At 33.2% G+C, this 23,198-nt stretch overlaps 1 protein-coding gene across 3 annotated transcripts in view; it reads left to right on the top strand.

The window, feature by feature from the left end:
* Positions 1 to 23,198, top strand: part of LOC134806791 (nephrin-like) — a 174,829-nt gene that overhangs the window by 94,500 nt on the left and 57,131 nt on the right. For all 3 annotated transcript variants that reach the window (XM_063780148.1, XM_063780149.1, XM_063780150.1), the window contains 2 exons: positions 2,201 to 2,363; positions 18,351 to 18,547. In XM_063780148.1, coding sequence (XP_063636218.1) covers positions 2,201 to 2,363; positions 18,351 to 18,547 — 360 coding nt within the window. The remainder of the gene's footprint in view (positions 1 to 2,200; positions 2,364 to 18,350; positions 18,548 to 23,198) is intronic.

Genomic DNA, 23,198 nt, shown 5'->3' on the forward strand with positions numbered 1-23,198 from the left:
GAAAACCTTATGAAAATCCGTTCAGTAGTTTTTGAGTTCATCGCGAACATACAAACATACAAACAGACAGACGCGGCGGGGGACTTTGTTTTATAAGGTGCAGTGAAATACACTGTTATATTAAAAAAAAATTACCACTTTGAGAAAAAATCATTACAAGACGGTGGCGCATTATGATCGTGTTTATATTTTCCCTTTATTTTAGATTAATTAAATACCTAGTAAAAATTAATGTTCTGGCCATAAACATTAGTTTTTGTTATGTTTGAATAACTTCACAATGTAACACATAAAGAAGTCGCCTCAAAATCCCTCACATAACTGTCATTTCGCACCATCTTAATAAACACGTAGTAACTTCGGTGTCGGTGTTCGGAAAAATCCTTTGATATATTGGATCGTTACTCGCGCCATCTCCTCCGGCGGGACGCGAATTGTTAATCGGGCAATTTGTCACGATCGCGCCCGGTGTTCTGAGGAGCCTTCGCTGAGCAAACGAGTTCCAACGAAAGGCTGTAAAATATCTCCGGAACGGTTTAGTAAAAATATCTCTGTTTGTTAATCGTGTCTTCAGTTCTGAATCAATGTCTTAAAATCCCACAGAGTTAAGTACCTATAATAATCATGATTTATTTATTTACTCACATCGTGCCTTAATACCGTGCCTCTTTAACGCTTGTACCATTCCTCTCTCTCCTCTTGAACAATTAGTGTTATGACTTCGAATGTTCGAACCTTCTGAATTGCGTATTCTGCTCTCTCTCTCTCAACTCTGATAGTTGATTAACTATCAACTTATGTATATAATTTGCATCTGAAATCCACGGGATAACGTTAAGGAGATGCTTAAACTAAAGAAAGGCCTAAAACCTCAGACTAGCTTTCCATGTTTCAAACCTAAACCTTTATTATATGTCGAATGCGGCCCTGAGTCTTTTAAAAACTTACCTTACTGTTTTTTTCAAGGTTTATAGCTTATTCAATAAAGTATTTGTTACCTACTATTTTCTCTCTAAATATCCTTATTTATATTCTTCTGACATGTTTATTTACATGATTGACGTAGTCCGTCAATGGTTTTTCAACGTTTCAAATTCAGTTAAATTAGACTGCGACCTCAGCAAAACAAGCACTGCCAGAATAGTAGGTTAGGTTAGAACTGCGAACTTTACAGAAAGAATATCCTGCTAGAAAAGTAGGTTAGGTTAGATTAGGTGGCTACATCCAAAGAAACAAAATACTATTAGGTTACTAGGTTAGGTCGAGTTAGAACTGCGACCTCAACAGAAACAAATATGCTGCCAGAAAAGCGGGTTAGCTTTGATTAGACTGCGACCTCCAAACAACTCGACATAAAAGTTTATGCACCATGTCATATTATGATTAGATAAACTATGCCATAAAAAAATATTCCATAACAATAGGAACCAATTTATGCACAGATACAAAAATATTGACAGTCAGCGACAAAAAGACAGAATTAATAAAAAAAAACCGGCCAAGGGCAACCGGGCGAGTCGGACCACGCATAATGGAGGGTTCCGTACATACGATATATAAAAAAGCCATATCAGCGTATCTTCCCGGCATTAAAAAGAAAAGTTTCTTGGAAAAACCCATTAAGGAGTCAACCAATCATATTCAGGTTTTGTGGAAAATATTAATTGTGGAAAATATTACCAATCTTCTTTATTTTTCTATATTTCTATATAATTTGATGTAGAATGTAGAAATAATTATTTCTCCATAAACTAATCCACTAAAGTACTGAAGAGAATTTGAAGGAAAGGTAAACTAGAAACGAAGACGAAGGTTTTTATCCGTGTGAAAGTGTCATTCTATGGAACTTGCTATGTAAACAAAAGTCACTAATAAATTCATCATTCAGAGACAATTTTAATTTCAACACTTTAGGTTATTAGGTGTTGTAGCGTGACCATGATTGTAAAGAATTAAATTTGTCCTCACCAAAAAATTTAAAAATAGGAAAAAGTGCGAATGTTTCACCTAAATATGACGGTTATCGATCAATTTTACTATCACAACCTCAGTAACGTGTGCAGTGTTAGTCCTGCTCACGTCTCCTGAATCATCCTGTATGTGTATCAAAGGTTTTCAAATTGAATACTGCCAAAAGTAAGGTTCCTAAAACCTGCAGCGGACAAAGCGTTCAAAATTCATAGTCGCCCTTTGTCAACAGGTCTCCGGCCGTTGTCGAGTGCCAGGGCGGAATCTCTGGACGTTGTCAAAGTGACAGGGGTGTCGGGCGGCGAAGCCACGCTGCCGTGCGACACCCGGTCTCCCCAGCCGCCTGATGCCTTGCTGCTTGTAGTGTGGTATAAGGACGACGTGCCTATTTACAGGTGAGCTTTAGCACGCACGATATACGCCCAGGTACATATTTCTCGTGTAATAGTTAGAACTTTTAAATACGAGAGGAAAAATCACTACGCACCTCACGGGAATGACTCAAAGAAAGGTTTGTATTGTCAAAACTGACACATGAGTTGTAGAGAATATCACGGCTCGATTCGGGAAATGAATTAGAGATTCACTAGATATGAAATAGTAAAGATATGTGACGTTCCACGACAAAAGGTACCTATGGCGGCTGGCGCTTACGTCGCATAGCGCTGCAGTAATATTGGAGCGGCGTTAATAATAGCGTAAGCGCCAACCGCCATAAGGTACCTTTACCCGTGGGACGTCACATATCTTGACTATATCGTATCTAGTTAATCTCTAATTCATTTCGCGAATCGCGCCGTTTGTCACTGACACGTCACCCGTGGAAAACAAAGCCAATGCCAGCCAGGTTGCCACTTGGCTAGCCACAATCTTAGAATTTGACTGAAATGCTCCTTTTAATTCTGTTCCATTGATGATCCGTTTCGCCTCAGACTGCTTATTTTACGACAAAATGTTGATTTGGTTTTGTTTCAAAAGGAATGTTATTCGGTTATGTTATGTTGGCTCGTTTCTAACATAATACCAATTTTATAGCTAAGCAAATTAGTTAGTATGGTGTGCTATAAAATTATTGCATCTATTTACTCCGGCCAGTTTTATTAGACTCGTAAGCTGCTGCTATAGCACTATGTTGCTATTGAAGTAGGTTGTGCGTACTTTGTCAAAACCCACTCGTTTATTTTTATTTTTAGATTATTTATTATTTTCAAAATTTGCAAATAATTCGTTATTCGATCTTACTCTTAACAACTTATAATAATATAAATCGAAAAAAATCAAACGAGCCGTTTTGTTTTTTTCTAGTAGCTGTGTAAAATACACCAAATTGTGTAAATTTTTTTTCCATAATGCCCAGGGAGTTTTCCTCCTGAGGACTACATTTGTATTGTTAAAAGTATTCGCACATATACAAACATTCAACCCCTTTTTTAGTTCAGCGGGCATGAAATTTCAAAAACGCTACACGTTACGTCTTTCTAATAGGCCAATTAAATTAAATCAGTAAAAAGCGTTTTGAGGAATGAATTCCCAGCAAGCTGGAAATTGTTTTAGTTCCTTCATTCGTCACCTTCATCGTGTTTTATCAAATAAATCATTACCTCATCTATCTTATCTATACAAAGTGTCAAGTAGCCCACATAAAAACATGTTCCATCCCAATACAAACTTTCTTTTCTTACCTTAGGACAAGAATTTTCAAAAACACTTAAATTGATTTTCTTGTATGATTAAAATACCTGTTTATAAAGTTTCAAGTTCCTAGCTTAAAATAAAACTAGTACCACGTACACATTTAATGTTCATCACCCATTTAACCCCCTAAAGAGTTGAAAATGTTCATCACCCATTTAACCCCCTAAAGAGTTGAATTTTTCAAAGCACTTGTTATTTCTTGTACAGATTATGCATAGGTATTACCAACTTTCTAGCTATTGTAGTTTCGCCTCTGCGTTGATGAGTCACTCAGGACTCTCAGGACATAGGCATTTATTAAATAAATATTAGGTACAATATTTTTATTTAGTTACACAAATTTAGTATTATTATGTACTAAAAATACTAATAAACATTAAATGTACGAGATGTACTAATTAAACATTGAAATAAAACAAACATCCAATTTTATAATACATGCACAGTAAAAATGATAGAAGGTACTTATGAAAATAACGAACTCTTTTAAAGAATAAAATAAAACTCACGCTCAGTATGCTTGAACGTATGCGAACATATTCATAAGCTTACATACGAATGTTTACAACACGCTCTCTTCACGATCACCACGACACGAGTCTTCATAAGCTCTTGTTGACTTGATATTTGACGTAAATTTGCTGGTCGTATTCAAGCAGTTCAACAGTCCTGTTATATTTTTTCGCTTTTTTATGTTTTAGTCAGCTCGCGTGCAGTACAACGACCTGAAAAATAACCTTACCACGTATTGTCTGCGACATTTTGCGATTGGGGTTTTTCTTTTTTTGCTCTACAGTAAATTGGGAATGTTATTTTAAATCCTGTTAAGAGTTTATTTTGGTTGAATTGCGCGGGTAAAAACAGGTATCGAAACTAGAACTAGGTATCGAAAAATGGCGCAACAACATGTTGTATGACATTTTCTTTTTAGTTTTTAGCTTTAGAAAGAATAGTAAAAACATGTCATGAACAGGGGTCTATTATTTAATTTTAGATACTGACACCGAAAGTGGTGATTTTAGACAATTTGAGTTTTTAATTTCGTTACCTATCCTGTTGTTGTCGTTATTGCTGCACACGACATTTCCATTAATTATGCGAGGCAATTAAATATTTGTGAAGTTAATTTAATATTACTTATGTACATAGAAAGTGCCTACCTACATGTACATAGAAATATTCATATGTTTTAGCACACATATAGGTACTCATTAAATCTATAGGTAAAAATATAAAATTTCTCACAATTTCTTGCATATAAATTATTCATATTTTAAAATATTTACATTTATTTGCATAACATTTACATTGTCGCATGTGTATACTATGTGTGACAGCCAAGATTCATAGCTAAATCGCTGTCTGACAATGTGTGAATATTTTATAAATCGCTCCGGCACACATTTGTTATGCATGACCGACCCTGCGAGTGCCAAATTAGTTTGGGCACAAATGCTGGGAGAGCAAAATGTTTGATCAGATTAAACGGCTTTTTGTGCCCGGGATTTTGTTTGTGAAACGACATGTTGTTTGTCACAGCTTATTAATACGTTTATGTTTGTGGAACAGAGATACGATAACCTGCATTGAGCGAGCGCTCCGGGTCTATATGGGATTAGAAAAAAAGCCGTTTTACTGGAACAAATCTCTATCGACAGTCACAGGGTAAACACAATCCAACTCGATCGATGCAAGCTTCTAAATTAATTTTTTTAGATTTATCTGTGCAGGGCTTAGAGTTGAAAATGTGTTGCAAGTTAACAAGTTTTATATTATTTTTTACGTAAATAGGCTTCTGCCATAGCAACGGTGAAGATCATTTGTCATTGAATTAATTAACTGTCATCTTTACTTTGGCAGTTTTCCCATTCAATTTTGGACGTGTTCAGAGATGAGATGAGATAGAGGTTAGGTAGGTATTATTTGGTTATTATAATTTAATATCGAGTGTAAATGAAACATAATATAATATTATACTAACGGTAAGTTACTTCGTTCTCTGCTTTTGTATGGATAGTCAACCATAAAATTACTAATGTTTTTATTTGTGTTACACTGCAAATAGCAAGTAAAAAATATATCTATGGTTTTGTGTAAAACTTTACACTTTTTAGAAGTTGGTGGACATGCTTTGCAAGTGTATGGACACATCCTTATTTAAAACTTAATAGTTTCAGTGTATAAAATTTACAAACATAACCATAGGCAAGGAAAAAACCGGACAAGTGCGAGCCGGACTTGCCCACCGAGGGTTCCGTACTTTTTAGAATTTGTTGTTATAGCGGCAATATAAATACATCACCTGTGTAAATTTCAACTGTCTATCACGGTTCATGAGATACAGCCTGGTGACAGACAGACAAACGGACAGTGGAGTCTTAGAAATAGGGTTCCGTTTTCGCGCTTTGGGTACGGAACCCTAAAAAATCAGTGGTACGATCGCATATTGCTACCTTTATTAACATTATGAATGCGTGAATGAATGAAAATCTCAAAAGACCTTCAAAAAATAAATCACGAAAAACCAGTTCCATTACATGATGAATACGCGATACGGAACAAATAATTTTATTTCCATTTTCATGAAGGTAATTTATTTAACCAAAACAGTCCGCTCTGGTTCCACATGATAAGGGCCAAGATTATTTACTCTCATTTTGCAAAGTATTTTCGTTGTCACTAGAAAAAAAGTCCAATAAATTTCATATTGTAGGTACCAAAGATTTTATTAAGGCCCTGAAATGTTTTTGTCACGCAATTCATTAGATACGCTGAACAAAAAAAAAAACATTTACTTCTTAAAAATAAAATAATATTCCCGTAGTTTTCCGTTCTTTTTATTTCTGTACGTTTTGGGAAGGTAATTTACTTTTTACAAAGAGCTATTAAGATGAAAGGGGACGGCCGCTTCTCGGTACTCCATACAAACATAGTCTCCATTTTTCTCTCTGTGACATTAGCAAAACAACAAAAGTAATGGAAAATATTTTTACATAATCTGATATTAACCTTAGCACGAAGGGGTCGTTCGACTTATTTTTTATTATTATTATAAGAATTGGGAGCGAAAAACAATTTCCATGCAAATTTTTAAATGCTCGTTAAGTCTTGCAATAATTTTAAATGTAGGGGTGTATAGCTGTGGCTGATATATATATAATTGTGTCAAAATATTTTCAATTGTGTTAATATTCAGAGAAGAACAATGAGGACGACGTTTGTATGATGAGGTCATCTACTTTCGTCTTAAATTTTTACTTTTCCTGCTGGGTGCAGTTTATTTTTCATATTTTTGTCACAAAGCCCCAGACAGACAGCTGTTCATTTAATATTGAATACAATTAAAATATAATATTAGTAGCCATTGTTTAAGTTACAAGTCAGCGTGACCAAATATAAGAAAAAAAAACAACGGGTTGCACTCCGGGAGTGCCGAGAGAAGTGAAAACTCAATGACTAGTCCAAAATGTCTGCAGCACTATGTATAATTGACCCATCCTCCTTTCTATTGAAAAACTTTAGTTCCGAAATTGCTGGTCAGTGATCTTGTTTAAAATTCGAAATTCAAATTTGTAGCGTTAATTGTTTAAAACTCGAATAGAAATTGTAGAAAGTTACCTTGCAGACCTCGCATCTAAATATTGGTCATGATATTTTGAGTTTTATTCATCAGTACTAGAGTTCACTTTTATTAGCGATTTCATCAAGATGTAGCTTTATTGAATTATATTTGAGTGATATAAAGTTAGAATGTAACTGTGAGATCCTCGTATTTCAGCCCGTACAAGATTTGAACATTGAGCTTTATTGCTTAATATAAAAGTTCAGTTTTAAATAATTGACCTGATTATGATACGTTATGACTAAAGTTCTTTGGTGAATAACATTGTCCGTGACACATGACGTCAGCGTTACGTTACCCGTTACGCGTTACGCTGAATCGAGTTTATCAATTTTTCCCCACCTCAAAAAGTGCTCAGCGCCGCTAAAGAAGTTTTCACTTCAAAAATTATGCAACATATCTTTGTATTTGTTATATTTTCTTTCCACGCGAAGCGGCACATGTACATTGGCTAAATTATACGTTAGACGACCACTAATCTGTTTTCCTTTTTCTCGTTTCGTTATTCTGAAAATAGTACTGAGCCTTGTGTGTAACTTAATACAATTAAATTCACTTCTAAGCGGACAGATTGACAAATAAATAAGTTAAGTGAAAATTATCTTTACGCACAAATTGGTAACAATTTTTTTTTAAATAATATGTGCAAGAAACGGACAAAAAGTTAGCTTACGTTAATGGTTACGGTCAGGGACCGGAACCGGTTACCTTAACCGGGGTTTTTCATAGGGTTATTTTAGAAGTGGTTATAAAAACCCCTACCATAACGGTAACCGTCTGATAAGGTAACACTTTGATTCGGTAACCGTATCAGATCGAGTTAACCTCGGTTACCGGTAACCGAAATAAAAACCCAGTCGATTCAGTTACCTCATAATAAGGTTTTGAACCAGTTCAAACGATTGTAATCTTTACGCACACTTAAATTGAACTTATTATTGAATAACCGTGGTTGGCATGGGCGGTCTATTGAGTCTCCAGCACAAACATGTTTCTTTGTCGGTAACTTCGCTTATTGTCAATTCAAACAATATTGTACTTTGACTCCTTAAGCTAAAATTGAAAACATTATTGGGCGATTACAGTATTATTTTGGAGCGACAGCCGCAGCGCGGCCATTCCTTTGTTTATCTTTATACTTTTATACCTGTGTGTTCCTATTGTTTTTGTACATTTCGGAGCAATTTTAGTTTGGAATTTTTAGAAAAGGGCTTCCTGCAAGTAAACACCATCCTATCCTAGCAATATCTGTTATTGTTTAGTAATATTTTTAATGCTACTTAGATATTATTTTTTTATTTTCGTGTTCAAACTTGGTATGTACCTACAGATTAAAGACTGGTTTAAGGAAAAAATTTAACCTAACTAGTAATTTTACTGGTAGTTATAGTTTATCTTTAGATAGAGTGATTAAAAAAATCACGTTGTGATAAAGATACATGCGTTAGCGGATTGTGGTAGTGTGGTAGATATTTAACCATTGTTGACAAATGACATAATACCTAGTTATTATCAGCTTATTTTATAATAAGCAATTACTTTTAAACGTTTTCAGATGCGGTAAGTTGTGTCAGCTAAAAGTCGTAATTTACCTTGTTTTGCTTAATGCAGCGAGCAGAAAATATATATATTATCTATAGCAGTGATAACCTTATTTTAATACTTCAAATCTTTCATTAATACCAGAATTCATTATATTTATTAAGTATCTGTAACATTGGAAAGGTGAAATAATTTTGATTAAATTAAATAGATACGTACTTAGTAAGCAGTGTTGGGTAATCAAGAATAAAATCATTATTTGAATAAGAATTCCTAAGAATAAAATCATGTTGATTTATTCCCGTCAAAATTATTCAAATAAAAAATTTAATTATAATAATCTCATTCTTAATCAAGTAAATGTAATCATGATTTTATATTCTTAATAATATTCCTGGATTAAAATATAGTCTGGGTGCCGTATAGGTAGAAGTAAATAATAATAGTTGTCTAATTTATACCTAATTTTATTCAATAAAATCTTAAGAATATAATTTACTGCTGCATTGTCTTTGTATTGGTCGATACCCGTATTGCTTTTAATCTGATAACTAAATCATCAGGTACAATTCAGCTGATCTGCTCGGATGGTGGATAGCGAAACACTTCAATGGCTCACTGTGCCTAATTTAATGTAAAAAAATAAAATACCGGCCAAGTGAGAGTTGGACTCGCGCAGGAAGGGTTCTGTACCATTACGCAAAAAACAGCAAATAAATCATGTTTGTTGTATGGGAGCCCAACTTATATATTTATAATATTCTGTTTTTAGTATTTGTTGTAATAGGGGCAACAGCAATACATAATCTGTGAAAATGTCAACTGCCTAGCTATCACGCTTCATGAGATACAGCTTAGTGACAGGCAGACGGACAGCCGAGTCTTAGTAATAGGATCCCGTTTTTACCCTTTGGGTAAGGAACCCTAAAAAATATGTTTTTAAAGGTATGATAAGGAATAGCTCGATATGGTGTATTCCTATTTCTCTCCGCCGGGCATAGATGGGAATAGGCACTTAATTTAAATCATTCCCATATGTCCCCACCTCATGTATCGCGGCGGTCACGTTGGGCAGGAACAAATGGGGAAAGTATTCATGATCTTTTGTTTTCGAATTATGTTTAGTATGTAGTTTCAGTGTCCGAGTTACTACCGAGACTCATTGTGTTTTTAAAAGTTCAGCTGATATTTAAAATTTGTACTCATTATTAGACGGAAATGAATAGGTATTATTATCGTTTGACACACCGCCTACCGCACGTGTTTAGCAAATGCTGACAAAAAATTCACCACGCCACGACTTAATCTTATTGTTATTGCCAATGAGTAATAAATGACGGTCTCAAGTGGAAACACAGCAAATAATACAATACAATTCATGCTGCGATCTGCGACATACTGCAAATCTAGTGATAAGCGTAGGACTATTTTCTTACCTGCTGTAATTTGCTATCTCATTCACTTTCCGTAGGTGTGAAAGAGATAGCATACGTAAGACCTCAAGGCTGATAAGAATAATAAACAAAATACATACTTAATTGGCAAAGGAATATACATTGAACCATCATAATTATAATTTCGCAGTTTACTTTATATGTAGTTTCATTATCAAATTATCATCGCCGTTTCGAAGGCTCCAAAAAAATTTACATATCTATCACAATATAATCTTTTACGCTAAAAAAAATTCAAATCAATCCGACCGTTGAAAAGAGGGGTGAAATTCATTTTACTAACTTTATACATTGTACTACAAAAGTTAAATTAATTGAGTATAACATTCTAATTTAATAAGACGTTATTTAGAATAATCCTACATTAGGAATAAATATTCCGTTTTTTATTTTTCATTTAAATAAAAGTGACATGATTTATTACCTTTCATTTTATTCTAAAATAACGAGTGCAAGAATTATTCTAATTCAAATCTATTGGATTAAGAATAAAATTTCTGTGTTTATTCTTCTTCGTATTCAAGTAAATTTTAGCCCAACTTAGTATGCTTTCTACATTCCAACAAAACTTTCTTCATAACACTTTAAACTCTCGCGTTTTGTACACATATTTAATTACACAAACGGGTTTATCGTCTACTTGGGGACCAGTGATTCAAATGTTGAAACCAGCGGATATATCTTCGGACCAGTGTACGGATACTGTGAGTGTTGCGTGTCGTGCCGTGGACAATAAACATTAAACTTTAACGGGTAGCTGCAATTTCTTTGTCTACCCCGAACATTTTTATAAACTAATTTCGGGTAGTTTAGTGGTGTTTTATTAATATCTCCGTTGACATTTGTTGGGACGTCAGTCTTTCCGTGACCACAGCTGGTGCAACTCAGCTGAAACGTCGGAATTAAAGGTAAAACAATGAAATTATATCGCGGTAGACCCGTTTGTGTAATTAAAACTTTCTTCTACAATTCACGGGATTTTTTTTAAACCCGAAAGAGTAAAAGGAAATAGGTAGTAGTAGGTAGTAATGTATGTAGTATTTTTTTAGACTCCGCTGTCCGTCTGTCTGTCACCAGGCTGTATCTCATGAACCGTGATAGCTAGGCAGTTGAAATTTTCATAGATTATGTATTTCTGTTGCTGCTGTTACAACAAATACTAAAAACAGAATATAATAAATATATTAAATAAAAAAAATACATTAAAAAAATAAAAAATAAAATAAACAAAATAAATAAAATAAATAAAAGAAACAAAATAAACAAAATAAGGGGTCATCCATTAATTACGTCACACGTTTAGGGGGTGGGAGGGGGTCAAGAAAATGTGACATGGGGGAGGGGGGGAGACACAAACTTTGTGACGTCACTTTAACTTCATCAGTAACCGATTTTTTTTTAAATTATTTTATTCGCTGTACATTTAAATAACAAGTTTTTAAAACGATGATCGTTTTTATTATTTTAATTTTCTTTCCTAAGCAGTTTTGGGTTATAAAATTACTAATATTTATATCGTCAAAAATATTTTGATAAAATATTAATAATACTTAGGTACTTACTTAATTCGATTTGGCGATTTCGTAGAAAAAATGTGACGTCACACTAGGGGGGAGGGGTAAAAAAACCTAGAAATTCGTGTGACGTAATTAATGGATGACCCCTAAACAAAATAAACAAAATAAAAAAATAAACAAAATAAACAAAATAAAAAAGTAAACAAAATAAACAAAATAAACAAAATAAACAAAATAAACGAAATAAACGAAATAAACGAAATAAACGAAATAAACGAAATAAACGAAATAAACGAAATAAACGAAATAAACGAAATAAACGAAATAAACGAAATAAACGAAATAAACGAAATAAACGAAATAAACGAAATAAACGAAATAAACGAAATAAACGAAATAAACGAAATAAACGAAATAAACGAAATAAACGAAATAAACGAAATAAACGAAATAAACGAAATAAACGAAATAAACGAATTAAACGAAATAAACGAAATAAACGAAATAAACGAAATAAACGAAATAAACGAAATAAACGAAATAAACGAAATAAACGAAATAAACGAAATAAACGAAATAAACGAAATAAACGAAATAAACGAAATAAACGAAATAAACGAAATAAACGAAATAAACGAAATAAACAAAATAAACAAAATAAACAAAATAAACAAAATAAACAAAATAAACAAAATAAACAAAATAAACAAAATAAACAAAATAAACAAAATAAACAAAATAAACAAAATAAACAAAATAAACAAAATAAACAAAATAAACAAAATAAACAAAATAAACAAAATAAACAAAATAAACAAAATAAACAAAATAAACAAAATAAACAAAATAAACAAAATAAACAAAATAAACAAAATAAACAAAATAAACAAAATAAACAAAATAAACAAAATAAACAAAATAAACAAAATAAACAAAATAAACAAAATAAACAAAATAAACAAAATAAACAAAATAAACAAAATAAACAAAATAAACAAAATAAACAAAATAAACAAAATAAACAAAATAAACAAAATAAACAAAATAAACAAAATAAACAAAATAAACAAAATAAACAAAATAAACAAAATAAACAAAATAAACAAAATAAACAAAATAAACAAAATAAACAAAATAAACAAAATAAACAAAATAAACAAAATAAACAAAATAAACAAAATAAACAAAATAAACAAAATAAACAAAATAAACAAAATAAACAAAATAAACAAAATAAACAAAATAAACAAAATAAACAAAATAAACAAAATAAACAAAATAAACAAAATAAACAAAATAAACAAAATAAACAAAATAAACAAAATAAACAAAATAAACAAAATAAACAAAATAAACAAAATAAACAAAATAAACAAAATAAACAAAATAAACAAAATAAACAAAATAAACAAAATAAACAAAATAAACAAAATAAACAAAATAAACAAAATAAACAAAATAAACAAAATAAACAAAATAAACAAAATAAACAAAATAAACAAAATAACAAAATAAACAAAATAAACAAAATAAACAAAATAAACAAAATAAACAAAATAAACAAAATAAACAAAATAAACAAAATAAACAAAATAAACAAAATAAACAAAATAAACAAAATAAACAAAATAAACAAAATAAACAAAATAAACAAAATAAACAAAATAAACAAAATAAACAAAATAAACAAAATAAACAAAATAAACAAAATAAACAAAATAAACAAAATAAACAAAATAAACAAAATAACAAAATAAACAAAATAACAAAATAAACAAAATAACAAAATAAACAAAATAAATAATGTAAATAACATTAATAAAATAAATAATATTAATAAAATAAATGAATTATAGTAAATAAATAAAAAAGTTAAAAAAAACTAAATTAAGAAAATTAACAAAGTTAATAATTAATAAATTAACTATTTTTTTTTGTATTTTACTGACGGCACATGACTAAATACGGATGTAGCAAACCTATAAGCAACCGATAATAAAGGTTACCATAACTGAATAAAAACCTGTTAAAAACCCCTAACAAAAACCCTATCGCGATGGGGTTTTGAGATTAACTCGGTTAAAGGTTAGGGTTACCGTTTCAATAAGCTTACCATTACAATCAGGTAACAGCATGATAGGGTTACCGAATGATACGGTAACCGAATCGATTGGGTTACCGAATGGATAGGATTAAGCGTAAAGAGGGGTTTTCCGGTCCTTGGTTACGGTATGTCTAGCGATGTTACATTAATTTTGTAATATATTCACAGTGCGTATCTCGTTTTATAGAAAAACATTCCAAAGCCCGTACTGCCATTACTTACGGTTTTAATTTTTTGCTTGCGACAGCTAATGTGAAAATTAAGTGAAAGCAGTTTCAAAGAAAATTAATGTAATGCAACTGTTTCGGTGGAATTGACAACTAAACATGAAAAAGGAGCTCCTTTCCTTTGTCAGCTGACAAGCATATCATTCACTTTTACAATATACATATCTATGAAACACTATGATCCCCAGTCCGACCGTCATATTTTGCCTATATCAAACAGAACGGTCAACAGCCCGTAAACGTTTAAATGTTATCTTGAATAATAGGACGTATGTCTATTGCAAGGCAAAGCGGTCCATTTTCGCCCTTATTATTATAATCTAATAGTTATATTCCGTATATTATGTGTATCCAAACCAAAATCCTTTAGCTATCCTCTTTGTCGCCTAGCTCATGAGCGATTATGACGAATTTATATACATTCTATTGCATCAAGCATCTCGAAGTTGATTGATGATCTGGGCTTAGTAAGTGTGAGCCGATGTAAGGACCGGCGGGTGCTATGAAATATTTATGTGTTGTTAAGGTTTTCGTTACAAAGTTTTAATAATTTATTAGTACCTTTTAAGTTTTACAATATTACGAATTGTGTGAATGCTAAAAATATGTTGTAATCTGCTTACGAAACAACTTTTAAAAGATGCCCTATATATAAGTAAAAGAGGGGATGCGATGTGGGAAAAATAGCCTAAATCTGATTCAGTGGTAGATATTCGTACAACAAGCGAAATGAATTCATTATGCCTATTCGCGCCCATTTATATTCAAATTTCGTGCTTTTAAGCAAAAACAATTGCCGCCTTTTAATTGTGTAGAATTCTCGCAAGGCGCTGACTGTCCCCGCACAGGATAATAAATGGCTAACGATAAATTATAATTTAAAGCAGGTAGATGTTAACGACCTACGAATTGCGGGGGCTAATTTTGTTGAGTGTGTAATTGCTACTTTTGCCATTTAGACTGGCTGTTTGTTGGATTGCGATGAAGAGGTTGTGTGATTTTAACAACTTTCTTGTTTGTGTACAGAACAGTAAAAACTATAGACTATGTTTTTTTTTAAACCATGATTCCATAGTTATTTACCTAATTTTTTTTTGTGCCACCCATATATTAAACTTAAATAGAAGAAAATATGTTTGAAGGAAAAATGTTTTGATAATAAATTATGATCCACTTCCCGATGAAATGGTGCTTCATCTTCCTAGTAATGTTTATTTAAACATTGACATTGCCTTGGATCCTCAAACAGCAAGAAATAATTAAATCAACAGGAAAAGTTTATTTTTTAAGGGCCCACATTTAAGTCTTACCGTGTATTCGTCCATTTAAATAAATATCCAGTACACAACATACGAGTATAAGACTTAAATGTGAACTCAATCATAATCTAATTTCGATTACGAAAATTGTTGACATAAGCCCTTTCTCGAACCCTCTCCATTTTATCAATATCGATACAAAACGCAAACGTATAGCTTAATACGCTATTTGTGTCTATTTTATTGGTACAGTCAGCCAAGAAAGTGGTCTACCACTTTTCGACTCTATCAATCAGATGATAAAGTCGAAAAGTGGTAGACCACTTTCTTGGCTGACCGTACCTACTACTCTTGGCGTACACATATTAGTTTGCCATGCAAACTGGTTCTATTCGATGGTATGAGAGTCCCGCCTATTAAAACGTAGCGGATACTCTCGCTGCCCTGACAACTATTTTTGATCGCAAAACGTCAATAGTGGTCACAAAAGAAATTTAAAGGCGCGTTGCAGAAAAAAAGCATTTTTTTTTAAACATTTACCTTAATGAAATAGCACCTGGGGCTATAATATTTCCAAGTAAATACCTAAAGGATCATTATGTTAATATCTAAACATACTTAGAGGGGTGAATATGTACCTAGGTCATACTGATATTAATTACTTTTATTCTGGAGAAAGATCTGCTGTTTCATAGAAAACATTGCACATATAACTCGCCGAAATGTATGAGACAGCATTTTTTTTTGCGTTTTGGGATTTGCCCAATAGTAAAAATTGTTCAGTATGACCTAGATAGTCGTACTCAGAGTATGGTCAAATATAACATAATCGCACGTACAGTGTATTGAATATAATTTACCTAGCTTTCACATCGACTAAAACGTTTGCACTCAAAGTCTACAAAATAGGGTAGAAATAATAAGCGTGACCGATAGTAATCAATAAGTTCACTGTAGAAATGAATGCCGTGTACGATATTACAATGTTTCCAAACTTAACACATTCAACACCAAGAACCCGACTGTCGGGTACACTGTTCGTAGCGACTACGCACTACATACGACGAAACCGTGGCTACGCGCTACGAGCGTAACCCGTAGCACTTAGTGGTATTGAATGTGTTAATGTTTGTAATAAAATGGCTTAGGCTCAACGTCATGCTGTCCGCAGTGGAGAGGTTAACCACAATAATTATTCTAGATTGTCTGTAATTGCGTCGTACTGTGAAATATAAATTGACCCAATTTGATCTAAATATAGGTACCCCATATTATGTTGAATTTTTCGTAGCACAGCGTAAATTTGGTAAGGTGCAGGGGAGCAATTTCGACTGCGAGTAAATTTCAACTAATCGAAATAATCTTCCTTGTTTTACATTATTAACTGGTTTATTTTTTATTGAGATTTGTAGTAGGTACTTGGATATTCCTATTACCTATATAAATTGAAATGCTCCTAAAATTAGGTAATGTGCAGCGGGACAATTTCGACTGCGGGCTAATTTCAACTAATCGAAATATCTTCCATGTTTTACATTATTAACTAGAGTCACACACAACACATCTTTTTCGCTATCTGGACATATATGGCACTCTAGTTAATAATGTAAAACATGGAAGATATTTCGATTAGTTGAAATTAGCCCGCAGTCGAAATTGTCTCGCTGCACCTTATAGGTAATAATGTAGAGAGTAAGTACGTATAACAAAACGACGAAGGAACAAAATGAATTAAGAATATTTTATGTGTGGATATATTTGGAATACCTACCAAAAATCTAACGAAACAGGTATCATTTACTGATTTTAGTAATAATGAAAAGCACTAATGTTTTTCATAGGCCATGAAATTTAGATGAAGTAATCATTGAGATATGAACGTCAATATAATACCTAATTTCTAAAGGTATTGTGTAACGAAAATAATACTTTCAATGGTGATCAATAGGTAGGTAGTAGAATAATAAACAATAATTTGTTGTCAGTCAATTGTATATAATAACAATAAATAAAGTAAGGGCTATTGTAACCAATGAGGCTCACATCGTGGTAATAAATCGATCACAGCGCTAGACCGATGAACCTATTTATGAGAATCTTGTGAAAGCCGAAAGAGACAAGTCCATTACAAGCACCTAGACTTGGCTCAAGAAACAACCGCTATAAGGGATGTTGACCCGACGACCATTTCCCCGATAGTCGTTGAAGCGAACAGATAACGAAGAGTCAAACAACATTTTGAGATCCTGGCGCACCTATGCCTGGATCAACGGTCAGAATTGTCGGTATAGGTGTCTTAGACTAAAGGTAACCACCCATGCCTTATAAGGGCCGAAGTGGACTAAGGTGGTGGTACTGGTGCTCGACGTGGTCCAATTACATGTCATCTTGAAACTTAAGTCATTGTCAATAGAGGTGACAGCAGGTCGTCATCTATTGGGCATTAGCATGTCGAGCACTAGTACCACCACCTTACTAGTTTATTTTAATCCACAATTTACTGTTCTAAATAAATAAATTACAAAATACTCGTAAATATTAGTAGTTACTTACGGTTCTTGTAAAAGTGAAATATTAATATTATTTTTATTGTTAACAGAAAAATAAATAGTACCTATACTAGGTACGAGTAAAGAAAAAGTGACCAAGCACTATATTTATTATTAAAATACCAAATAAACAGATTAATCTGTTATGGATTTCATATAGATGTAATAGATATGCCCTCGCTCATGCTTATCCACGTTGTGGTTTGGCAGAAGTACCAATTGTAATTTTGTGAGCATGTTTCTTGAATAAAATAAATATTTTTTATTATTATAATTTTCTATAATAAAAAATAATATGTGATCAGACCTTTAAATGAATGCCACCTCAGACATGTATTAAACAAATAGGTATATATAATTAATGTCATTCATTCTTCTTTATTTCATTCATCATCATTCTTCTTTATTTATAGTTTCGATGGACGAGTGAAAGGCCCCACAGCACACTGGGCTGACGATTCTCTTGGCGGTCGAGCGGCTTGGCTGCCGAGCTCACCTACAGCACTTAGGCTGCATCATGTGCAGGCCGCAGACCGCGCCATGTACAGGTGCCGCGTCGACTTCAAAGTGTCGCCCACGAGAAACCATAAGATCTCTTTAGATGTCATCGGTAAGTAATAATAATTTACTTTTTTGTTGATGAAACAGTTGAAAACAAGTTTAAACCATTAGGAAACCGAGTTTATGTGCGGCATAAAGTACAGCATCTATCAAAAGTACGAAATAACAGACGGTACCGAAAATTCATATCTTTCGTATAGTTCGTTTTTTTTTAGCATTAGAAATAAGGTAAACAATCTTGATGTGTCTTTTAATTGAAAAACACATTTTAAAAATAAGTTATGGCAAATATGTAACAATTATGAATCTAATACTATCATTTATATTCTTCTTGCGATGTAAAATGTAAAGCGTTTTTCAATTAAAAGACATGTCAAGATTGCTTACCTTCTTTCAAGTTCTTTCTAATGCTAAAAAAAACGAACTATAGCTGCCGGTCAGAAATGAAAGCTGAAAAATATGGAGAGTAAATAAATATGTGACGTCCCACGGTAAAGGTAGCTTATGACGGTTGGCGCTTACGCTATTATTAACGCCGCTCCAATATTATTGCGGCGCTATACGACGTAAGCGCCAGCCGCCATAAGGTACCTTTTGCCGTGAAACGTCACATAGAGGGAGAGGAACATATTTTTATTTAAAACACGACACGCAAAGTAGACTATTCTGGTTATAAAATTAGGTGGTGGTTTGGTATGTAGTTTATGGTAAGACAAAGATTTAAGATTAAAAGTTAAAAACTTTGCAGGCTCCATTTAAGGTAAAATGTAACATTTGAACTGTGGCATCATGCTGCTTGCGGTCGCAGTTAACCGCAGCAACTCTAGGTCGGCTTAGGGTTGTAAAAAAACGGTATTTATTCTGACTTGAAAAAAACATGAAAAAAAACCGTTTTTTTTCTCGAGTACGTTTTTTTTCAAAAGTATGAAAACTCAAAATTTGCAAGGCAGTTAATACTTTTATACGGTTGTTTTACTTGTTTTAGACTTTATGTTAACCATTAAACCAATTTAATTTAACAACTTTGATTAATAATAACAACATAAATGAAATCTGTACTGGTAGTTATCGCAATTTACTGTTGGCAACACCAACGCCTCTCGTCGCCGCATCAGGGAATTCAGGGATTCCCCAAAAATTACTTGGTTTTAAGTTACTTATATAAATAAATCACAAAAAACCGTTATTGTGGCATATTTTTGTTCATCTGAAAAAAAACCTAATTTAGAAAAAAAACCATGGTGCCAGGTTTTTTTTCATGTTTTTTTTCATAAATTTGAAAAAAAAACATTTGGTTTTTTTTCTATTTGCAACCCTAGGTCGGCTTATGAGCGGAAGAGTTGCAGTCGGGTCAAATCGGCCTGATCCACTTCAGCAGTCGCTAATGGCCCCAGTGACCTTCATTATGAACTCTAGCTTGTTCGGTCACGTGAAAGTTCGTAGGGTCGATTCGTCTGTTCGCCTATTCGCCAGCGCGTCACACTCACGAGCGACGAGCGTCTGAATTGAGAGCCTACCGCAAACCACGTTCGACGTGTTGCCTCCCTATCACACTTACGTACGAATTTACAAGTGCGACTGAGAGGCAACACGCAATACTGCCGCAGTCAGAACGCTAAACCTCAAACTGCTGTTTATTTTCTTCACCTTCCACAAGTGATATGTTAATCATTTATGTATGTAGAGTATGTATGTAGGTATCCCTACATACATACTCGTAATTCAATTTCGTGATGGCGTTTCGTAAACATAAATAAACTAATGTTAATTAAGCCGGCAAAGCTATTTCTTCGGAATTTGTAGTTTAAAATTAAATTTTAACCATCTATGTAACTCGAATCAGCCTCCGTTAAGTAATAGTTGTAACGTAGAGAAATTATTGCACCGTACCTGGTATTAAGTCCCATTTCATATAAAATTTATAGGCAACAATTTCGAATTCGCATCTGAATGCAAACTTCCATTGCACTGAGAGCGGCACTTGAATAATGTAGTCAGCAATTTGTGGATATTGAAACGATTTGAATCTTGTTATAGCAAGTTTCTATGAATACTTATAATTTAATGATTACCTATATCAATTATTTTGTCGATGAGTGTAGAAGGCTTGTAGTTTTTTTTGTTTTTATAAAGTATCAAAGTTGTGTGTTTATATCTAGAGTCCGTCTAAATAAGTTAAGCTAACCCTCCACGTTGCCTTGACTTGATTTAACAAAGTGTGGCAGTGTCATTATAAACGTCATACTCGTAGTTTCATAGAAATTTGAATCCTTGTTATTGCAAAATCCGTACAGTTAGCTTGGTGCGAACCTACCTGTAAAATTTGAAGTGCATAAAATCTTACCACAGTTAGGTATTCACCGCCAGCTACGAGGAAAATATTTTGAAACCCTAATTATACTTAGACAAAGATAGATATTAAAGGTAGTAATTGCTATGTCTCACGAAAAATATGGTATAAAAATCTATATATTTATGTTTGTAAGTTTTTAGTTTATTCCACAAAAGAAAGGCGTTTATATGTAAAATTGCTTCGTTGTATGGTCGCTGCTTTTGACCCTAAATGCATCTTTCAACAAACAAAATAATATACACAATAATCAAAATAATACCTCTAACGTTTCATTAATTTCTCGAAAGGGCATCTATCGGCTCTATTCGGGAAATGAATTAGAGACTCACTAGATATGAAATAGTAAAGATATGTGACGTTCCACTGCAAAAGGTACCTTATGGCGGCTGGCGCCGCGATTCGGGAAATGAATTAGAGATTCACTAGATGTGAAATAGTGAAGATATGTGACGTTCCACGGAAAAAGGTACCTTATGGCGGCCGGCGCTTACGTCGCATAGGGCTCAATAATATTGGAGCGGCGTTAATAATAGCGTAAGCACCTACCGCCATAAGGTACCTTTACCCGTGGGACGTCACATATCTTTACTATATCGTATCTAGTTAATCTCTAATTAATTTCCCGAATCGCGCCGTATGTGTTGTCTCCGGCTCCGCGCAGGACTCCCAAATGTCCCGAATAGCTTTGTTTCATGTACGAAAAGGTCAATATAATTATGTAACTAGATTATGATGCGGTTCTTGAAATTATTGCTGAGAGCTCTGCTCTTCATAATACTGTCCAATCCCTAATTTGGTCAGCAGAAATACTGCACGTAAAAAGGTACCTACTCGGCCGCGATCCGAAATAAATGTCCCTATTCATTTGACAGTATCCACATTCTGCATTTTGGCTTTTAGCCAATTTCAACTTTATTGGCATAATAACTCTTTTCAGTTTAATGTTCCCTATAAAACCATGTTGTCCTTTGACTGGTTAAACTTATAGGTAATTTATGTAGTGCAGTATCGTAGGTGTCATTATAAATATGAACAAGACGGGACAAGAAACGGGGAAACATGTTATTTACAAAGCCAATTAAATACTATGCAATTAAAAATTTAAAAACACCCCTACACTGTATGCCAATAAAATCCATGTTATGCCAAAAATGCCGTACAACGTTTTCAAACAGAGCCGATAACCTTCAAACTGCTGGATCGATTTCTATCAAACATAGGTAAGAACCTCCGCGAGAATACTCGCTTTCACGAAAAAAAAAAACGCATCGAAACCGCACTTTCCGCTGGAGAGCTATGAGATTCCACAGACAGATAGACAGACCTGGGCGTCAAGCATATAACACCCCTCTTTTTTTATCGGGAGTTAAAAAGGAAAAAAAAGGAACTAAGTACCTGTCAGCCATTTACCAGAAAGCGATTCGACTGAAAAAGCTTATAGAATAACAAATAGAATAATAAAACTTATTTACATTATAGCTACATACTCGTAATTACCTAGTGTAAGAGCATTTACAAAAGGTGGGCTTAAAACGAGTAATCTGCATAAAACAGGTAAGCCAGCTGAGCAGTACTACCATACCACTAGGCGGTCTTCACATTGGATGCGTCATCACATTCGCTAGTCGCTATATACGTACATAGTGCCGTCACGCTCATACCTATACACCGGAGCGACGACGTGCGAATTTGCATAAGCGTGTATACGAGTTGGTAAGAATATTTGAATGAGGAATAACGGGCCCGACTGATAATCACAAACTTATGTAAAAAACTTATTAAAACTTTTGTTAAAAAATATTTGTATTCTGCTTTTACTGTTATGATTTTGCAAGTCATATTAATTTTAATTATGAAACCTTCTTAAGAACATGGCAATCGAAAATAAACAAATAAAGAGCTGGCAAATATACTAAAATGATCACTAGGTATATTTATTAACCTTTACCTACATATAATTTAATTTGATGAATTGATGATATTGTTAAATCTGGCGTAAAGGAAACTATGATGAGTCCATATGAAGAGTATATTGTCGAGGATTAGGCACTGATACAAATTTAGTCTGGTTAGCAGCAAGGTCGAAACGAATGTGACGGCATCACGCACGCGAACAAAAGCTGTATATTTATTCAAACATTTAAACTTGTTCCACGTGCGTTTATGCAGTTACCTATAAAACAAGATTCTTTAAGTTTACGAAGACACTTTCCAACACTGGCCCTTAAACCAAAGCAATCTTGTTTAAACACACAAACACAAAACTTAAATAGTGACTTACACTTCACTATAACATTAAATTAACAAAAACATATGCACTGAACTTTCGCTACACCTTATTAACAAA

The sequence above is a fragment of the Cydia splendana genome, chromosome 3 (genome assembly GCF_910591565.1).
Source record: "Cydia splendana chromosome 3, ilCydSple1.2, whole genome shotgun sequence".
Lineage (NCBI taxonomy): Eukaryota > Metazoa > Arthropoda > Insecta > Lepidoptera > Tortricidae > Cydia > Cydia splendana.